The sequence below is a fragment of the Helicoverpa zea genome, chromosome 1 (genome assembly GCF_022581195.2).
Source record: "Helicoverpa zea isolate HzStark_Cry1AcR chromosome 1, ilHelZeax1.1, whole genome shotgun sequence".
In the NCBI taxonomy this organism is placed as follows: Eukaryota; Metazoa; Arthropoda; class Insecta; order Lepidoptera; family Noctuidae; genus Helicoverpa; species Helicoverpa zea.
Genome location: NC_061452.1, coordinates 5,598,371 through 5,619,748, shown reverse-complemented (window position 1 = coordinate 5,619,748; position 21,378 = coordinate 5,598,371). Strand labels below are relative to the sequence as shown.

Genomic DNA, 21,378 nt, shown 5'->3' with positions numbered 1-21,378 from the left:
AAAGCCGTGTAAATTTTCCTGTTTATTTAAATACCAACTTAAGACTTACTTAGGTAGCTCACAGAATCTTCGTTCCCAACAACTTATTACATGTCTTCTAGCTTCCTCAATTCGCGTCTCTAGAATTTTGTTAGCGGCGTCGCAAAACAACATTACACTCTAATAAGGGGACTGTTTAGAATCATTAATTACGTTTCAGCCGAGCCCGTGCTTAGCATTACCATTTATTATATTGCTAAAGCACTCGGCTAGCATATTAAACGTGTTTGCTTAGTCAACTTAAGTTGCTACTGATAGCCCCGTTTCAAGTCATTCAGTTTGTCAAGATTAATTACATCAGTGTGAATTGTTTATACTGCGACCCGTGATTTATTTGTGCCTGATCGCAGATAGTTTTAATGACATTAAATTGTTTGCTCCTCGAGTAAAGTCTCACAAATAGTTTCCAAGTAAAGCGCTCAAAGAGTAACGTTATCAATGCTTAATATTTCGAAGTAACTCCGACGGCTTAGACAGTTAAGAAGATATCATAAAATGTACCCTAATAAAAGAGTGGAGATAAAATGGGGATCAATGTTATTAAAGAATTTCGATATGAATCCAAGTTTCGTACACAGCTACGGAAAGGCGTTGTCCGGAGCACAAATTTGTGTGCACGACAGGCCAGTGCATACCGATCTCGTGGAAATGTGACGATGTGGCCGACTGTGTCGACGGCTCAGACGAACACCAGTGCGGTAAGAGCATGGCTCGCAACGGATCAAAAGCATGATACCAACAACAATTGGCATGTTCCTATACACGGCTCGACATAAATGGTATCTATCGTCTGTGGTATAAACATAAATAAGCATGCGACTATAAAATCACATTTTACGAGACCTATAAAATTCTTCGTTTTTGATTAAATTATAGTAACGGTACGTCTTTCTATGATGCTCACGGTTACTTTATAACTTTAGCATTTTACTACTGAATTTATTCCTTTACGAATTGATTACTCAACTTAGATAAAATGTAAAGAAAACAAACAATTACGGTTTGACTTTAGGGAAAATTAAAGTAAAACAAAATAATTATTTTACAAGGACATCGAAGTAATTGGTGTTCTACTTAGAAAACATCTCGGTAGATATTTCACAGGAAAAAAATCTAAAAGGCTTAAGGGTAAAGTAGGATAAGACCAAAATGGATTTCAAATCCCTGAAGGGATTTGTGTAAGAGTATCGTGTCGGTGTATATTCGCATCGTACTTAGCATGTGCATGAATGGGTTGACAGAGGTGAAGTCGTGCGGGCCCGAAGAGTTCACCTGCAGAGGACGAGACGGCGAGTGCGTCCCGCTCACGTGGATGTGCGACGACAACGCTGACTGCTCCGACGGATCTGATGAGAAAGCATGCAGTAAGGGATCTCACTAAAATGCAGGAGTAATTATGTCGAGAACAAAATTTGCAACTAAACTCCAATGTCGTCACTCAATTTAAAGTGCGTTTAAATCTCACGCTATTACTTTCTTTCAAAGTGCCATTAAAGCGAAAGCAAAGAGAATTAAGCACCACTCAACATTGATTAACGTTGCAAAGTTCCGGTATATCACATTTTCTTTCTTTTTCACCGTTACATAAATAAAAGAGATAGCGAGAGACATGAGGGTGCTTATCACTGGCGCGACTCTTCAAAGTTAATTAAATTATGACGCTCACATAATTACTCCTGAATTGTTTCACATTACACTTGACATTTTATACATGGGTCAGCATTGATGTTATACAAAATTACCATTAAAACATATTCACTGAATGGTGACATTTATGCGATATCAAAACGGTGTAATCGGCTATGAATGTGGAAATTGCATGATGCCGACCTCAATATTTAATTATCTTCCTATTTTAAGTTAAGATAATGTAGTACAAAGAGCACATCGTAATTTATTACTTGAGTTCTAAGATAACTCTATTGTTCCCTTTACCTACTTACTTCATTGACAATGTTATTATTTCATTAACATTTTTGTGCCGCAAAGATATCAAGCTAGGCAGGAAACAAAAATCATTGTGGGAATTTCATCGCTCATTAAAAAATCCAGAGCATATATCTATACACTTTGAAACTTAACTTCTCATACATATTGGTCAGAGCAATCCATCATGAATCAATCATAGGATCGTGTCCCACCTAAACTGTGTGTATTCTATGAAGGCTGGGCTCATCCATCTATAAATTCTTATCTACCCACTGGGCGGGCCAGTGTGGCGTGAGCGATGACATTGCGTGCTTACTTCAATACACGTGAAGGTTTTCTTACTCCAAGCCTCATCACGATTATGTCATCGTTTATCTTATTACGTACCTCCTACCTATTTTCCCAGGAAACTCTGATACAGTATAAACAAGTCTGTGTAGTGCAATGATGTTAGCCTGCAGCTTTCTTTGTTGAATTTGTTCTATCAGGTTACACATTAAACAAATAAAAAGCTTCATCTGAAGCAAAATAAATTGTAGTTCTCAAATGTTTTTGTAGAAATACAATTTATTGTTTTTTGTTTTTAGAAAGAAACGTCTGGAACATAAAACATATGTTTGAAATCTATGAAAGAACATAACGAACTATATAGTAGATTTTGTTATTCTATTTGTGAACTATCTGAGGAGAATATTAATTGCGGTGCATTTAATGCGCTATTCTTTTTAAATTAGGTGTGCTCTTAGTACTTATTGTGACTTTATAATTTCACTTTTTATTGTGTTTTTTAGTGTGTAGCAACGAATTGGAAACATTTTGTTTATCGAAATTACTTCTTAACAATCTTCAATACATTTTTTTGCTTTATTTTTATCAATATACCTTGAGGCTTTATTTATCAATCTACTGTCAGACAATATTTGTTTTAAATTCCATTTATTTCAAAAGAACAAAACGAAATACGACTTGACCGTGTAAACTTAATGAAAATTTCTTTTTAAATTGTCTTTTTAACAACTGAACTTCTTTTGTAACTAGGCCTTTGATGAATTAAACATTTAGAAATAGTTCTCCCAAGTTGATAATAGGCATGATGACAGTAATCAAAAATCATTAAAATAATATATTTATTAAATTAAACTTGAAGCTTGGAATATAAAACGCGCATTGTTTTCTTTATTAATAATGTGATTAATATGTATTTTTATAAAATAAAATTACGAAATAAGGCAATCCGCCATGATATCTTGAACACCAATCAGAGCTCGTGACGTCATTTCTCAAAACAACTCGCGCGAAAGCGCGCGAACGTCACATTTCGTTATTGTGAACTTCCACTGCGATCTTTGTTTTTAATTAATTAATTGTATATAACACGAGTTATGGAGCCAGGATTTATCAAGGCAAACAGCGCTAATTTGCCTAGAATTGATATCATAATGCTGGGAAAGTTTTTGGCATCAAATAAAGATTTTTGTTCAGCTGAATTTAGAAATGTTAAAACTTCCATGTAAGTATACTAGTTTAATTAAAAAACAATGAGAGATGAAACCTAACCTCGAAATAGTTATTTACATTATAAACTATGCTAGAATCTAGAGAACTATGTAATAACTTACATCAAAGTGATCTTCACAAAAATAAAGTTGTACCCTGGGCAATATTGCTTTTGAATCTCGCCTGGCAAGTTTAAGCCACTTGTTTCGTATTTTTTTATTGTGAGGAACGTACACAAATAACTTATCAGGAGTTGTTTTGGATGTGTTCTTACACTGGGGGTCCTCACAACACCTATGCCCTTTCGAATTCATATTTAATAACACAAAAAACTTAATTATTGCACGAGCGTTGTTTACTTGCGTCTTGTAATTTCAGTCGTGACGTCACAAGTGACGCCATGACACTGACAAGCGTTTTCGCGCCGGATTCAAAGTGGACAGAGAAAAATGCAATTATTTGATAAAAAAAACTTCGCATTTTCTTAAAATTAATAATTTTTCATATAAAATAGACGTATACCTACATCATACAAAGGAATTTAAAAATTTGTCATCATGCCTATTGTTGAATTTGACACCTATTAAGATATTAATGCCTTTGGCCTTAGAACCTTGTCTTAAAAGGTTATTAGAGAATCCATTGACGCGATTAAGTTACTGAACTATTTAATGAATGTTGTTTAAAGAGAAGAAAATGTTTCCAATATAGATCTTATAGCGGATTTAGTGTCCCTTTACTTCAACATAAACGTGATACGGCAGTATCTACAAAATTTTCATCAAAATTTTAACTATGTCATGTCGGCGTGCGCCAATATTCAATGTCATTTGGAGCATTCCAATCATGGCTGCATGAAATTCCACAATGGAATCGTCAAGAAATGACATACCTAGCTAAAGTTTTCTTGAAATCTTTGAGTCATATTAAATTTACAAAGGTTTCGAAACAAAACAGATGTCTATTTATACCATTCAACCTACTTACAGTTTTTTTTTCTGTAACAGCCTGTATATAGGTTCTCGTAAGTATAAAATTCTTATGATTAAACATTCACCTAATACATCAGATGAGACGTGTCGCTCGGACGAGTTCACATGTGGCAACGGCAAGTGCATCCAGCTACGATGGGTGTGCGACGGCGACGATGACTGCGGGGATGACAGCGATGAAGTCAAGTGCCCTCCCCCGACCTGCCAGCCTCAGACACACTTCTCCTGCGGCAACGGACACTGCGTGTCAGCGTGGTGGCGCTGTGACGGCACTGAGGACTGCCCTGATGGAAGCGATGAAGTTGTAAGTATTTGGCACCATATCTATTATATCAACAGTAATATTAACTGATTAGTCTGAAATTTCGTTTCTATCTATACCCGAATGCTGCGTTAAATAGTAGCTGGCGAAATTAAATTATCAAGATAAAGATCATTTCAGACAAAGCTTTCTTTGGAATTAAATAGTATACCTAATTGAAATAGTGCTATTTTTACATAAAATAGCAACATTTTTGGTGTTGATAATGTTCTAAATGGCTTAGTGAATAGATTACTTATCCTTATCCCTTTTGAATTAATCGCACACTTACATGTTATGATGTTAGAAGTGGAGACCACCCGGCTGCTACTTTAGTGACACTCGTGAACCGCTTATCTGAAAACTAAGCGGCATAACAACATTATAATGGGATTAATCTAATCAGTGATTAAAGTCATAAAAACATAAATGACTCAATCACTGCAAAATGTAAATGAACTGTTATATTATCATCCATGAAGTAGGAATCCGTAATTATAGTCTCTTAAGGAAATTAAACGTCAATGTCGACCAGCAATAGATATTTTTCCTTAAAGCGTTATGCTTAAGCTTAAAGCTCCTGTTACGAGTTTCGAATACCTGACAAATGTAGTTAATCAAGCTTTTATATTTTTTTTCCAATTCTTAACACATCAATAAAATTTCCAGGGCTGCACAGCGACTCCAAAGGTTCGATCACCGTGCATATCATCGGAGTTCGAATGCAAGGACCGTATGACCTGTGTCCACAAGGCGTGGGTGTGTGATGGAGACCGAGACTGTCCGGACGGTGGTGATGAGGACCCGCAGCAGTGCAGAAGGAACATCACCTGCAGGCTTGACCAGTACCAGTGCAATGATCACAGCTGTATCCCTGGAGCGCTGTACTGCAACGGAGATAAGGACTGCCCCGATGGAAGTGACGAGCGAAATTGCAGTGAGTATCAAAAAAAAACTTATACAAATTAAAAAAGAAGGTAGTCATGTAGAAACTTTTTCACTGTGAAGAGATTTTTGCATAGGTCTCCCCGCCTTCTATAACTTAAGTCAAAGTGGGTAGATAAAGATATATGTTTAATAGTTATAGCAACGAAACTAATACTCAACTCCATCTCTATTTCAGCACAACCTAAGCCGGTGTGCGACAAGAAGACAGAATTCGACTGCGGCGCTGGAATGTGCATTCCTCTCTCGAAGGTGTGTGACAAGCATCCAGACTGCCCGAACTTTGAAGACGAGCCTCGTGACAGGTGTGGGGAGAACGAATGCGAGAAGAACAACGGAGGATGTACACAGCGCTGTGTTGATACCCCTGTAGGGTACTACTGTGACTGTGAAAAGGGATACAAGCTCGTGGATAACAGGACTTGTGAAGGTGTGTTATAATTATTATTTAAAGAAAGATTTGGTTCTTTCTTGACAGATATTAAAATGAGGCTGTCTATTAGTTAACTTTGAACTATTGAATGCCTTGAAGAAATCAGTCGAGATAGCCTTCTCCTCCCGTTAGCTACAATTTCTGATCCTCACAATTTGTGTTGCGATATTTACAAAGTTACAAGTGTTGAGTCAAAAGGAAATGCCAGTGGATAGAAATCAATTAAGTCATAACATAACAAGTATAATAATTAATTTGTATCAGATTAGGTAACCTTATCTTATACTTATTTTTAAGCAATAATTGATTCAAGTACGAGATTAATAGATAAAAAAACAATCACATTTTTAGCGCAGCCTTAATTGTTTTGATAACTTACAGCTGCAAAAATGACAAATATGAATATAACTACTCAGAATGGTAAAATGAAAGCCTATTTACAATAACTTTTTTTGCAGACGTCGACGAGTGTTCAGACCCTGGCGCATGCTCACAGATGTGTATCAATGAGAAAGGCACCTTCAAATGCGAATGCCACGTCGGTTATGCCCGAGACCCTCGAGATAGAACCAGGTGTAAGGCAACTGAAGGCCATCCTTCACTTCTGTTCGCGAGACGGTTTGACATCCGCAAGATCAGCTTAGACCACCACGAAATGGTTGCTATAGTCAATGACACGAAGTCCGCGACTGCGTTAGATTATGTCTTCAGGACAGGAATGATCTTCTGGAGTGATGTTACTGATGAGAAGATTTACAAGTAAGTTTAAAATGCTGGCTGAATTAGAACCACTTTTTGCTTTATGATATTTGTGACCCATTCCCTAACTTTCGATTGAGTTCACATTTTGCATTTCTGAGGATATCAGGTAAAGATTATAAATTATTAAGATATACAGCTGCAGCTGTAGGTGGACGTACTACATGTTACTGGTAAAGTAATAAATATAATTATGGGTCCATCCTTATAGACTTACGTGGAAAACGATCTACCCATATAACTGATGCAGACAAACCCCTGTTTAAATTACTACAATTAAGTATATGAGCACGTGTCACAATTGACATAATGAGTAACGTAAGTGAATGATTCATTTAGGCGGTCAAAAGTATTTTTATCCTATCGCACAATAAAAATGAGTCAACTAATTGCTTTTACGAAATTTATAAACAAAGATTAAAACAATGTAAACATCTTTCGGTTACCTATACCTACTAAAAAACGTCATCACTGTATCGACTATTAAGTAAATTAAGTAAGTCATTTACAATAACATACATACAAGTGTTTACGGACTATTAAACGATAATCGTACAAAGTACTCATGCTTAATTTATCAAGGTAAAGGGTAATCTTTTTTCGAAAAAATGCAAGCGCACTTGTCTAGTACCACCATCGTCTCGGGCGATGGGCGATCATCTTTCTGTAGATCACAAAAATGCTTCTTAATATTAGGCAATTACGGTTTTAACGCAACCTCTATCATCAAAACTAAGACCACATGTCTTATAAAGGTCTCGTTAACTTAAGCTGCACTGTTATTGGGTTTGATCTATTCACGGACGGAGATATCGAGAAATCTCGTTGAGATTCTTCATGTACTAGTGTAGTGTATTAAATTATAAATTTAAAAAAACCCCCGACCCAAAAAAAGTACGCAATAATTATGACAAAAGGTTAAAAACGCTAAACCCTATAAAAAGCAAAAAATAACTTTTAACACTACGTAAACTAAATTGTGTCGTGTCGGGGGACCGCTCTAATTCATTACTTTAGATACGTGTTTTTTTTAAACGAATGTTGTAATTAGGTAGGTATCATTTGATTTATGTAAGTATTTATGAAGGTAAAAAGCGGTCCCCCGACACGTCAAAATTTAGTTTACGTAGTGTTAAAAGTTATTTTTTGCTTTTTATAGGGTTTAGCGTTTTTAACCTTTTGTCATAATTATTGCGCACTTTTTTTGGGTCGGGGGTTTTTTTAAATTTATAATTTAATTTTATTTCATGCTTTTTAAAGGAGCTCCTTAATTTTTCCTTTAATTTATTTTATCTTAAGATGGGGTCGCTATATGCGATCTCGGCCAAAGGAAGCTGTTTAACAATCCTCATGACAAACTGGCTCTGGGAGAATTGCACAGATTGAGAAACAATAAAGATTAACCTTTGGACATTCTAGATTTTCAGCAAAAATATAAATCGGTTTATCCGTTTCATTCCGGCATTTCAGGGTTTCATCCGCCACATCCCATTTCCAGCATCAGGTTCTCGTCAATCAGAAACATGAAGAGAACTCGTCAAGACAAATTCAACGAGCCCAAACTCGATGGGTTTACTAAAAGGCAGTTCAGGGTTACGTCTCCTACCTTCGTGCCCTAACAGCAGACCAGCTCAGTGGTTCCAAAAGACATTAGTGTTTCAAATTTCAGATCCCACATATACTTGCAAGTAAACTGAGCGTGTAACATTCCTATCACATCTAGCAAACGAGCTGATGACCTTGAAGACCTGAACCGATTTCCACCAAACATAGCTAAGAACACTCCCGACTGACATACCTTTTAAACAAAAAAAACCGCATTACAATCGGATCATCCGTTTGGGAGCTACGATGCCACATACACACACACACACACACACACACACACACACACAGACACGTCAAAATTATAACACCCCGTCGTTTTTGCGTCGGGGGTTAAAAAGTAATTTACAGGTTCGCTTTCTACATGAACTGTTATGTAATTTCGCTATTATTTTATCACAGAGCGCCAATCGACGAAGGCACACAAAGAACAGTCGTGATCGGAGACCAGCTCATCACATCAGACGGCTTGGCAGTCGACTGGATATACAACCATCTGTACTGGACGGATACTGGGAAGAACCACATCGAGTTATCAGACCTACAAGGAAACATGAGGAAGATTCTCATCAGGGATCAGCTTGAGGAACCTAGAGCTATTGCCCTTAATCCTCTGGACGGGTAAGTGATAAGTAAAAAGCTTTTTTAATACTGTATATACAGCATATTCACAATGGCCAACTTAACCATGAACGGGGTTTCTTTGGCAATCTTTAGAGCAATATCGAAACACAGCTAGTGATAGGATTAATTAGCGCTTAACACTTTTACAATAAAAAAAGCAAACAAAGAAACCACACTAATATATTTTAATTAGGTCTCTTACGACCAAATAAATTTCCAGTCAATAAAATGCCTCCTCAAGACTATGGAGCTTAGAAACCTTATAACAACAAGGCCTAAGTCACCTAGCTAACCAAGCGAGTTGGTGACCTAAACAATAAAACGTTTTATAGATCACCTATCTATAAAAAACCTGCGTCAGTACCTACTAAGACTTACGTACGAACAAGGCATTGAAAAGACAATAAGGCTTCATTACATTGTTTTTTACGTGTATTTGTGTAATATGTTATGTAAGTTTAGGTACTGTCCGTTGTTTACATGAAAAAATACACACCACGGATAAAATTCTGACGTCATATTTTACTACTGGTTAAATACAATAGATAATGCTGCAGAAATATTGGAATTCAACTATAACTTTTGACAAAAAATATAGCACTGATCAAATTATATCAATAAAAAGCATTTCTTACCAATCTGACTCACATTCCTAGTACACGGACATGGTAACATGGCGATCAAAACAAACAACATTGCTAAAATCTAATTAGTATATTAAATTGATAAACACCTGACTTTCTGACCACTAAGTAGGCATAGAGATAAGACACTTCTCGTTAGGTAATCACGTGGGTTACCACGTACTGAAAATTTTAATCTTTTTACTATCTTACCCATTTATGTCTGGAAAACCGGATTATACTGTTATAATCTGGTTTTCCAGATTATAATAAAAATTGATGAGTTTCATTGTTTTAATATAGCAATTTAGATACAACTAATGGAGAAATATGCATTCTTACTTAGGGAATTCTTAGATAAGTGCACCATAAGGAAACATTTAAGCCATTGAAAAATAAACTAAATCCATTTTTTTTCCTTAGTTGGAGGTGTAGGTGATTACATCGTCGTGGAATGTTTTAAAATTACGAATTATTTAAATCAGATAAGTTCCCCAGGAAGCGGGTGAAACCGCGGGAAAACAGCTGGTCAGTAATACACACGTTTTATCAATTCTATTAAATCTTATTGACTGAAGCATATTTGGTCAATTGATAAAAGAATGCAGGGTTATTTCGGGTCGTAGTTTATGAATTGCAATAGGACTTATTATTCGTTGACGCAATTGAAATAAGTGGAGTTATTGATTTTATTGTTGACCTCACAAAATAATACGTAGAAGCATATCAATCACAGTAAATATCGTGCGATTTGCAATCGTAATTAGACCCTTCTAGATTATAAAGTAATTTTCCGTTGTTTTTATGAATTAGCATATTCACTACAGAATTGATACCAATGGTAAACTGAACTGAATCGTAATTTCGCACAATTCTGTTAATTGTAACCAAATATGTGGTTTTGAATGGAATCGGTTGTCTGAAGTTACCAAAGTTATTTGGTGAATTTATATAATTTATGTGCATGCTTATTGTTTTTAAATACCTATGTAAATAGATTTAAAGACGCCACACGAAATGTTTACAAAGAAAACAGTACCTAAATTATGCAAAAAATCAATTATCCCACCAAAAACATTAAATGTAAAAAAAAAGCCAATCCTCTACGCAATTCCTCCACCGTAAAAAGTTTTGAGATCGCATAGAAGCCAAGTCCTGTTCTACTTTATTTGTAATAATAAATCAATATTTTGTGACTATATCAATAGTTTCGTTCACTTTACAATAATATTGACTTGCCTAAACTCCTAGCTTTGTTCACATGGAAGATACAGGGGACTGAAATAGCCGCGAAACGCTTCGAGAAAAGATGGTACGGCCGTGCCCGCTTTGCTCGAGTCTTGGCTGGGGCACTGCCGTGCCCTCAGATTGTTAAGTATTGTCCGATCAGTGTTCGCAATTGAAGCTCCGTGGAATTGTTTCTAAAAGGGTTTAAATATGTAGGTCAGGCAAATAACGCGTTGTTACTGGTTTATATTAACTAGGCAGTGATTAAACGTAAATATTTTGTTATGTTTAGATGGATGTACTGGACCGACTGGGGCCAGGTGCCGAAGATCGAGCGAGCTGGCATGGACGGCTCTCACAGACAGACCATCGTGTCTTATGACGTCAAATGGCCCAATGGCCTGACACTGGATCTCGTCCGCAAACGTGTTTATTGGGTGAGTGGAATATTATATAAAAAAGTCCAAAAAAGTTCTTGTACCTGGGTTTTTCCATATTTTGTATAGGTTCTGGAATTTTCCTAAAAGTATCTTTAGGAATTCGAATTAGAATTAGAATAGGAATTTAGACGCAATTCTTTATCTGCTAGGTCTAATAGAGTCAGCTACCGATATAATTAATTATATTGTTGTGCTATAAGAAATATCAGGTATTATGTATTACTATCGTAAAGAGACAGTGATTATTACGATAAAACAACAATAATTTCAATTCTAATTTTGACAAAATGACTCATTATGTTGATTATTTTGCATGATTAGTAGACACACGCAAATTGTTATCACTATTTTTTATATTGGAATTTTGTGCAGGTGGACGCTAAAATGAACATGATATCTTCATGCAACTACGATGGAACAGGGCGCAGGGTGATCCTATACTCCACAGACGTGTTACGTCACCCATTCTCCATCACCACGTTCGAGGACTGGGTCTACTGGACTGACTGGGACAAGGCCGCCGTCTACCGCGCCAACAAATTCAACGGAAAAGATATTGAAGCTATTACTCCTACACATAACGTAAGTGAATGTGCATTGCGGCCAGTTAGGAAAGATTATGTATAAAAATTGAGGTTGATAAATTAATTAAGATCGCTTCAATATAAAAGGCAGACCATTACCTACAATTATTAAATTTTAATTGTAGATAATGAAAGTCTACCTCGTTGGTCTAATGGTTACCACCGTAACTGCTGAGCGTGATGTAATTCATCAATATCAGACTTAGAATTTTTTTGTGCCTAGGTATTTCATGGTAAATGATCACCCCCCTAGGTAACGTGGGACGTTAGCGTAATTGGCAAAACGTCGGCACGATTTTACGTGATCTATAAAGATAGTGCAACAGCAATTCTAATATGGACTATGATACAATATCGACTATTCCTTAATATCTTACGAAAATTTGAAACATCCTTGCCGATAGCAACAGTTGAAAACAATTACTCCGCTCTTTACGGACATTTCCAATAACGAGTTATAAGTCTCCTTGACATCGAATTTTAATTAACGCCTTCGCGCGACCTTCAGAAATGTAAAAATTGAAGCGAAGGAGTGAAATAAGAAAATCAATTTCTGCCAACATTGGATCAAACAAAGTTATATCATTGGCAGAGATAGTGAAAATAGAAACGTTTTACATGCGCATTAAGATCAATGATAAACACGAGTAGGTACTTAAGATAAATATAATATACCCACATTCAACTATTTTCTTATCTCAATATTGACCACATTAAAGTGATTGTAGTTTTTACAGACGGTCTTCTGAACTATCGATGGGATTGATCCATTCTCGTGCTTATGCACGAAGTTTTTGTCACCACCAGAAGTAAATTTTTGAGTGCTAATATTTTATTTTATTAACAGCTCCAAAACCCAATGGTGATCCACGTGTATCACCCATACCGCCAGCCCGATGGTGTGAACCACTGCGCGGCTGTCAACGGTCACTGCTCCCATCTCTGTCTCCCAGCACCGCGCATCGGGGCGAACTCCCCGCGCGTCTCTTGCGCCTGTCCCAACGGGCTCAGACTACTGCCTGACAACCAGATGTGCGTCGAAGACAGTAAGTGGACTCCATTCTTTTATTCTAACGATTTTTATTTTCCCAAAGGTGCGGCTCTAGCGTTTGTTACTCGCTCAATTAGTGAGTTCACTTTTGACGTCATGAATTATGTCAGCATTGACAAATTGTTTGCTAACTTACTATTGTATAGAAGAAGGCATTCAACAATGATGCTGACATAATCCTGTCCAATGATGAGCATAATATTTGTCGTTAAATAGTCCTACGTTGAATTTTGATCAAACGTTGCAACATAAGGAACGCATCAAGTCAGCGGAACATCCAAGTCATCCGACTTTTGACTTTGTAAACGTCTTCTGCCTAAGGTCAAAATTGTAACGCTACTTAATTTTTATGTTGAATATTTTTATGGGAAAATGTTACGAGAGAAAGGTTTAAGCAATGTCAAAAAGGCAAACGGTGAAATCTTGAATGTCATGTGTTAAATGCACCGTGAACGCTTTTATTGCCAGCCATTTCTGTATATTTAGAAATAACGATTTATGATGCATGTACTAGTAGGTCCATGAGTTGTTATAGTGAAGTCAACTTTGCGGATGTCATACTGATTCGAAGAAAAGGCGTTTCACATCAGTAAACGAAAACATAAAGATTCATACGCATTATTAATTCGACTGCTATTTATATCAGTACCCTTGTTTGTATCAACAACTATGTTGTTTGCATAAGGTTAAAAATAGCACCTACGTCCGACACGAGGCTCCCACTATTAAGTAACAGTGATAACCAAAGTGAACGACATATCAGGGTCTTTGAAGAATTACGATTGAAAAAAATGCAGTTCCTAGGCAAATTTGGCGTTGGACCAAATATTTAGATTCAAAAGTAGAGTTAGTCTGGCATGTGTCAGTCCGTGCTGCTATAAACTGCGATTTACTTCATCTTGTATGTTTAGGTTTTCCCAACTGAGCAAGCAAAAACAAATGACAGTCATGTTCGAATTTTGTTTTTTAACTTCTAACCTCTGACTATCTGACCTCCATTACTCTATTTCTACTGAACCTGGGATTGTTTTGTTGACCGAATTTAGGGCTAAATGTACTAGGGTTACAGGGGCCATTGGTCCCGTTTGTTTTGAAACTGTTATTCCTTACTTGAACACGGATGAAGTTATAGACGGATAGGCCAAGTTTCATACAATTCCGTTACGTGATTTGTTGGTACTTATTGAAACAATACAGTAATACAATCACAATGGGGGAATATGTACGTTGCTGGGTCAATTGTCTATCTGAACCAAAGTACCTGCATACACTTTTCGCATAAGTATTTCTCATCGAAAGGTCATATGAGAGAATAATTGTTATTTTGTAAGGAGTTTGATTTTTTTGCACAAAAAGTACCGTACAAAATCCAAACTAATCTTATAAATGCGAAAGTAACTCTGTCTGTCTGTCTGTCTGTCTGTCTTTCTGTCTGTCTGTCTTTTCTTCACGCCTAAACTACTGAACCGATTTGTTGTGAAATTTGGTACAGACATAGTTTGAAACTTGAGAAAGGACATAGGATAGTTTTAATTACAAAAAAAAAATAAAAATAAAATTATTCCGGACATATAGCGCCATCTATTGGTCAAATCAAAAATCTGCTGGTAGCCACTATTCCACGCGAACGAAGTTGCGGGCAAAAGCTAGTGTAAATATATTTATTTTCGTAATACTTAACAGTATCAACGTATAATACAAAAGAATTTCACTATCTTAAGTACAACATAATGAGAGGATTAATTTGAATGTGGACGCGGCGCGATTACGGATATATGTCGACGAATCAATGACATTGATAAGCTGCTAGAATTTTCATTCAATCGTAATTAATTTGTTGACGTTTTTTTACTAAACATTTGTAGTATTGACGTAATAACCAGTTTTAAACGGTATTAACCAGTTTTTTATATCTAGAATTCTTTGTCTTATTTTTTCTAGTCATAAAATTTTCTTTTACCATAATAATTAGGACAAAAAACTGACATACATATATTAAAAAACAAATTTTTCAAGGATATGCATAAGAAGTAATTACCTACCAGGCATTTGTATTTAAAATTGAATGTTTAGATACTTATCGAAACAGTAGCGTGGAGTGGTAAACTCAATATAAGAACTTGCAATTCAGCGTGACTACGCACTATAACAGTAAATACTGGACATAACTTAGGTCCTATAAAAGATAAAAAAGCATCTATAGAAATATTTTTAGAAAACTTGATTGAAAAGCACAAACGTGCATGATACAGCACTTATTTTTAAATCTATGAATAAGTTCTAAGAGAGTTTATTTGCCTAAAATGCTAATAACAATGCGAAAATGTGGCTAAATAACGATGACCTCATCCATTGAACAGAGTGGTCTGATTTCGTTATACTGAAATATTGTTGATGAACCATGTCATACCATACTTAATGGCAACCATATATGTCATACTTAATAATATTAGGACACCTTTGAACCTTGGACAGAACAGTAGTGTCTCAATTTAATTTAGGCATATCAAGACAGTCTTTGTAGGAATTAGCTTGAATTTGACAACCAATCTCAGTTTAGAAATTCTTTGGGTTGTTATGGAGGTCAGAGAGGCCATCTTATTTTGGCTAAATTCAGCCGATATACATACAAGTTGGGAAAACCTTAGTGGTATATGTAGATATGATGAGAATGTTAAAATTTCAATTTGCGTCGTTCAGCATAAACCAGTCTAATCCCTACAATCTAGACAACAGATAAATTAATTAACGATAAAATTGACTGCAAATTAATTGCTTGAAAATTGGCACGAGTAGATAAGGCCTAGTTATAGTGAAATTCATATTTCGATAATTAATCAGATATTACTTAAACGGGACAATATTTTTCCCTATTTTGTAATAACATTGAGCGTAAGTTTTAATCTGTGTACAGGAAAAATCTATTGTTTTTCTAGTTTTAAGTTCATACTTATGGGGAAATATTTTTACGGGCCCGTTTGACATCATTTCCTATTCATGACTACCTATATAGGTAAGAACAATCCAAATCAATTAATGATAAACTATGAACCACAGTGTTACAGGATAATAGAAAAAAAAAACGTCTAGCCAAAACCACAAACTAATTCATTTAATTGTTGGTTTAAAATTTTCCTGCTATTGTGAAAACAGTCCAATTGTCTACTGCACTTGTATGACCCATTGGTGCGATTGGTGGAAGCTAACCACACAGATAAATAAGATACTGTATCTAAGTATATCTAGTGTAGTTTTTTTTGCTGAATAAAGATTATACTGACATGATTGAATTTTTTTAATGATGTTTAGCTATCTAGACACAAAATGAAACGATGAATGAATGAATGTTATAATTACTTGATTCTTATAACTTCCACGTTATATTATGAGAACATACAACTACAAGTTCAGATCATCTATTTAAGATGTATGCTCCTTCATTGAATGCAGTCATCTTTTGATTAAAGTACAATTGAATGGGTCAATAAAAAAGACATTTAGTACGATTGGTAACGTTTAGTAATGATTGATTGAACTGGCACGATCAATAAAGCAACACCGAGTACTTGGTTACGTAGTGTCAGAACGAGGAAGCCTTACAACTATCAATTTGGAGTTTAAAAGGCACGATGCCGTACATGTAGACATTACTTATTATTTCTTTAAGTAGGCAGGTAGGTGGGTAACTTATTTTAAGGTAGACAACCTAAAGATCAAGGTAAAGCAACTTTATAAATAATTCTAGGTTTAAACGCAGGGTTGATCGTACATCATATACTTGATCTTGATTACTTTTCGATTAACTTTTTATCTATCAAATTAATGATTGTAGTCACACCACCGCGTCATTGCATCAGGTGGCGTGATATTCGAGGAAAACAAATGATACCCGCAAAATCGGTCCTTGTGACGATCATTTTCGTAATAATAATGTGGAGACAAGGCCACCAGAACGTTGAAATGAATTTTAAAAATACGGCCGACCGGAGCTCCAACGCCGCGGACACGCGGACACGTAATGGGCCACGTCACGCGATGACGACACATCGTACGATATTTTTTATCACTGTTAAAAATTAGGATGACTGATCAGTTACGGAGAACTACTAGGTAGATATGTTATGACCGGAATATACCACGCCTACGTGTTATCACATACCGCTAAAACATGAGTTAATCGTTTCAATTTATTATTACTCATAATTGTTTATAAGCATATCGTTATCATGAGAAATGCCTTACGTGTTGATATCGCGTGTTGCGCTGATTTGTAATTCGTATTTACCTACATAAATCACGTAACAGAAATATCGATTAAGCGGATAATTTTGGAGCGATTACAGGATTTAGGCTTATAAATATTTTTATATTATTTTGTCGGCGCTTTCCTTACTTGCATAGTCTACGACAATGCGAAGTCAAAACATTAATCATTGAGCTAATTTTAAATTTTAAGTAGGTAGGTAAGTTTGATAAGAATACAAATTATAAGGATAAATAGACATAATCTTTTAAACTTTTCGGTAGTGATTAAACCTATATAAATGAGTCACAGTGTTTATGTTCACCTGTGAGGATTGTGACCTCACTCATGAGTGCTCATGCACCGAACGGACCTACTTGACGTACTAGCTCATGTGGAAACATAGAACGCCCAATAGTCTAACAGTTGGCGAATAAGGCGACGTGACGTCACGGCATCACGCCACCTTTTGTTCAGTGGCTCTACCTGCGATCCGGCACGCCGCATGCGCATGCAAGCAACGCTGTTACCGCACACTGGGTTGCTTTAAAAAAATGTTAACTGTATTATTTATTTATCCTATATTTACAGGGGTTATTAAAATAAATGCTATTTGTGGATGCCAAATACCAACTAATCATATTTTAAAATGAACTTTGATTAAATATATTATATACTCTAGAATCTAGAAAATATACTTAGTCGTTATGTAAAAATAGTTCTACATTCTACATTAAAGCAATTCAATAGTTTTAATTTGTTATAGTTAAGTCAGAAAGAATATATAAGTTAGTTATCGTCTTAACTTTCGTGGTTAAATTGACTAGTTCATGGTTTGTAAGTGCGAGCCAGATCGCACTCAGTTAAATTGACAGAAAGCAGTGGTGGTGGGACGTCAATGGCGGTTACACGCGACCGGTTTTCGGTCTGTCTCATTCCGAATCGGAACCCCGTACGTGTCGCGTGTGCCGTGTCATTTGCGTGAAATACTTCGCTGTGTGATCAATATACAAAAATTACCCACGTACTGAAAATGAAAACAAGAATTTGTTACTAAGGAAGCATTCTTAAGTTGTTTATTTAATAAAATCTACAGATGCAATAAAACCAGATGAGGAGGTGCATTATAAACCGACTATTGGTTCAAATGAAACTGTAGTTAACGAAGAAAAACCTGTAACCAGTGAGTATTTTGGAGACATACATTCAATTTATGGTTAAACCAGTTTACCCCTTGATCTGTCTCACATGAGTTTGTTCATTAATCAGTATCGTGACGTTTGGAATGTTGCGTTTAATCCGGCGAAATGAAAGTGAACGTGGTGGGTGTATATCTAACCTTGCTTTCAGCAATGGTTAAGGAAAATAATTGTCTATAGTTTCAGTAATGTTGTTGATCAAACGCCACGATTTTGATTAAAGATTGCTTCATGGATGGGTTGAATCATTTAATCACATCGTTTGATAAGATAAAATAGCGCCCATATATACATAAGGTAATGGGTATCGAACATCACTAATACACATCAGACCATCAACTAACAACAGTTCATTGTGAATGATGACTCAATATCTGTGTGTCTTCAACTTGGGATTCCTTGACTGATTTGCAGGGCATGTCAATCTGCTAGTTGTCAAACAGATGTATTGCTATTTTGAATGCGAATGATTATCGGGAACGTTTGACACATATGGTGAATTACAAAAGAGAAGGGCTAAGCCTTCTCTTAAAGTTGGGACGAGGCCTCTTGAAGAGCGAGGATACCACTGAAGCACCCGAGGAGACGGAAGAAACTACCACCGCACCAGTGGATCCTGAAGCTGAGCCAATGAAGGCCTATTGGGAAACTGACAAACGAGATCTGGGAAATAGGAATCAGCCGTTTATAGATCTGTTCTTGAAAGGAGAAGCTCTGGAGAGAATACCAGACGCCACCGAGGAGCCCGTCAAAGAATCTCATTATAATTTTGAACAAATCAGTCTGGTTCACTTACCAGACGCCCTGAAAAACTTAAATATTGAGGGTAAAGTATTATAATTTTATTTAATTTTCTTTTAAAGTCGGAATCATTTTTTTTATGACGGGAAGACACACAGATTCATTATGAGCTGGGTGCATGTCGCATAACCGTGTGTGATTATTTACTAATACCTAACCAAATATACTGCAACTAACACACTATGCCAGATAAATGTAATAGTTTCTAAATACCTACTATCTAATTTTATTTTAGTGGCAAATATGTAACATTGAATACATAAATTAAAGTTTAATTGTCAGTTTGGAACATTCTAGAATAATTTAAAATAATACCAAGTCACTGAGCATAAAGATGATTTTGATACATACGTTGTATTCTAATGTACTACAGGTACCTACATGGTTTCCGCGTTTTGTTATGTTAATACCAAAAACTGTTTACCTATGTACTTTTTGTTTGATTGATATAGATGAGACCATCAGCAATAAACTATTTATTACATACAACATTACTCATAAAAGAAAACATTATATGTAATGTGAAAGTAGGTTAGGATATTTTAGTTAAATAGTATTAGTTGGCACGTTTCATTGACACTAGCTGTAAATAGAACTAGTCTAGTTCGATCGGGTTAAGCGCCCACACAAACATAAAGTTAAATTGACAATTAGATGTAAGAAAATTGTTCAGAGACACACACACTGTGAATTCAACATGTCTATGTGGAATAACGTCAATATACGCAATTGTCGTCATTCTTCTACAAATGTTTCTTATTAATTTGTTGACAATGAACTTGTCAACGAGGGCGGATGTTCAATATTGTTTACTTATGCCTCCACAAGAACTTTGTTTTTATCAATGGTTTTTATTTGCCTAAATGATATTCTGTCATTACATTAGCCTCTTAGTTGATTTAACTATTTTTTCGTTCATCTCTTCACTTGTTTTTATGTTTTTCATTTGTTTCTATGTTGCTTTCAATTTAACATCGTCACAGATCACCTGTCTTTTCTGCTTTTTGGTGAAAGGTTCATTTTTTCCACAAAAACAACACCACCGTTATTAACGTTTACCGTAATTGTGTTACAAACCTTTGCAAAGTTTTCTTCTATTTAGAATGCTGGTAAATAAAACAATTGTACTTGAACCTATAGTTCATTTACAATTTAATGTGTGCAATCAATTATCGATACATAGCTGACTTTCGCTTCATATGTCTTGCATACCAATGAACACGTTGCAAGGGTTTAAAGAACTGCAAAACGTGTCACTCAACAATGTATTAACTATTGTTTTGTTTTATTATTCTAGGTGTCCCTGAAACACCTAAGACTGGTACAGGAATCTCAAGCAGCGGCCGCGATGCCGGCATGGTAGCCGGTGTCGTTGTTGCAGTAATCTCTGGAATCATCATATTGGCAGCACTGGTAAGCAACCAATACAGTACTTTAGACTAGCAACCCGAAACATAGAACTTTCTAGACCACCCCGGTCGCTAACAATACCCACGACAAACTAGAGGCGCAGGTAAAAATTGGAACGCCAAAATTACCGTTGGAATGTGTTAAGAGAATCTGCGCGTGAAACGGATAGTCCCGTTTTATTTTCATACTAATTCCTGAACTAGCTCGTAATATGATATGTAGGTAGTATTGTTGCCACCCAAGTATTGTACCTACTTGGAAGTATTGAAGAATCTGCAAGCTATGGACATGATTCTAAGAAATGCACGCGCATGTTTCTTTATCTTGAACATTCCAATCCGTGTGCGAGTTAGTGTCTTTCTAAGCCCAGTCGCTTTTGTTGTCTTTTTGCAACAATGCTTTTCGATTCAAGGAACTAACAAAACAGCTCATCCTTGAATATTTTCGGTCCTGTCAAGATAAGGATCTAAAACCATAACACTAGTTTACAAAATCAAACTTTTTGCCTGTTGCCGTGGATTTAATGGCTGGTAACATTCACTTATGTTTAGTTTTTATTAATTACACCCGCAAAAATTTTTTTGTAGCTCGACTTTACTTGTTATTGACTTTCTCTTTTCTGAACCTTTTTCAGTCGCTAAAGTACGTATTTTATTGTAATTATACAAATATGTGA

The 21,378-nt window shown here is 35.9% G+C and overlaps 1 protein-coding gene and 1 long non-coding RNA gene across 12 annotated transcripts in view; one reads left to right on the top strand and one right to left on the bottom strand.

Moving 5' to 3' along the window:
* The window catches only part of LOC124633096 (low-density lipoprotein receptor), a 174,832-nt gene that overhangs the window by 149,677 nt on the left and 3,777 nt on the right, over positions 1-21,378 (top strand). For 3 of the 11 annotated variants that reach the window (XM_047168259.1, XM_047168212.1, XM_047168205.1), the window contains exons 4-13: positions 1,281-1,403; positions 4,535-4,761; positions 5,428-5,695; positions 5,882-6,133; positions 6,595-6,895; positions 8,903-9,121; positions 11,267-11,411; positions 11,787-11,996; positions 12,846-13,044; positions 20,590-20,705. In XM_047168259.1, the coding sequence (XP_047024215.1) occupies positions 1,281-1,403; positions 4,535-4,761; positions 5,428-5,695; positions 5,882-6,133; positions 6,595-6,895; positions 8,903-9,121; positions 11,267-11,411; positions 11,787-11,996; positions 12,846-13,044; positions 20,590-20,705 (2,060 nt within the window). Of the gene's footprint in view, positions 1-617; positions 738-1,280; positions 1,404-4,534; positions 4,762-5,427; positions 5,696-5,881; positions 6,134-6,594; positions 6,896-8,902; positions 9,122-11,266; positions 11,412-11,786; positions 11,997-12,845; positions 13,045-18,388; positions 18,476-18,905; positions 18,995-20,589; positions 20,706-21,378 lie in introns of those variants that run through there. The other 8 variants (XM_047168240.1, XM_047168201.1, XM_047168232.1 and 5 more) reach the window with 6 other exon arrangements.
* On the bottom strand, positions 950-4,642 carry LOC124633149. Its single transcript, XR_006984705.1, has 2 exons — positions 4,523-4,642; positions 950-1,385 (listed from the first exon to the last, which is right to left on the bottom strand). It is a non-coding gene; the product is annotated as an uncharacterized LOC124633149 (long non-coding RNA).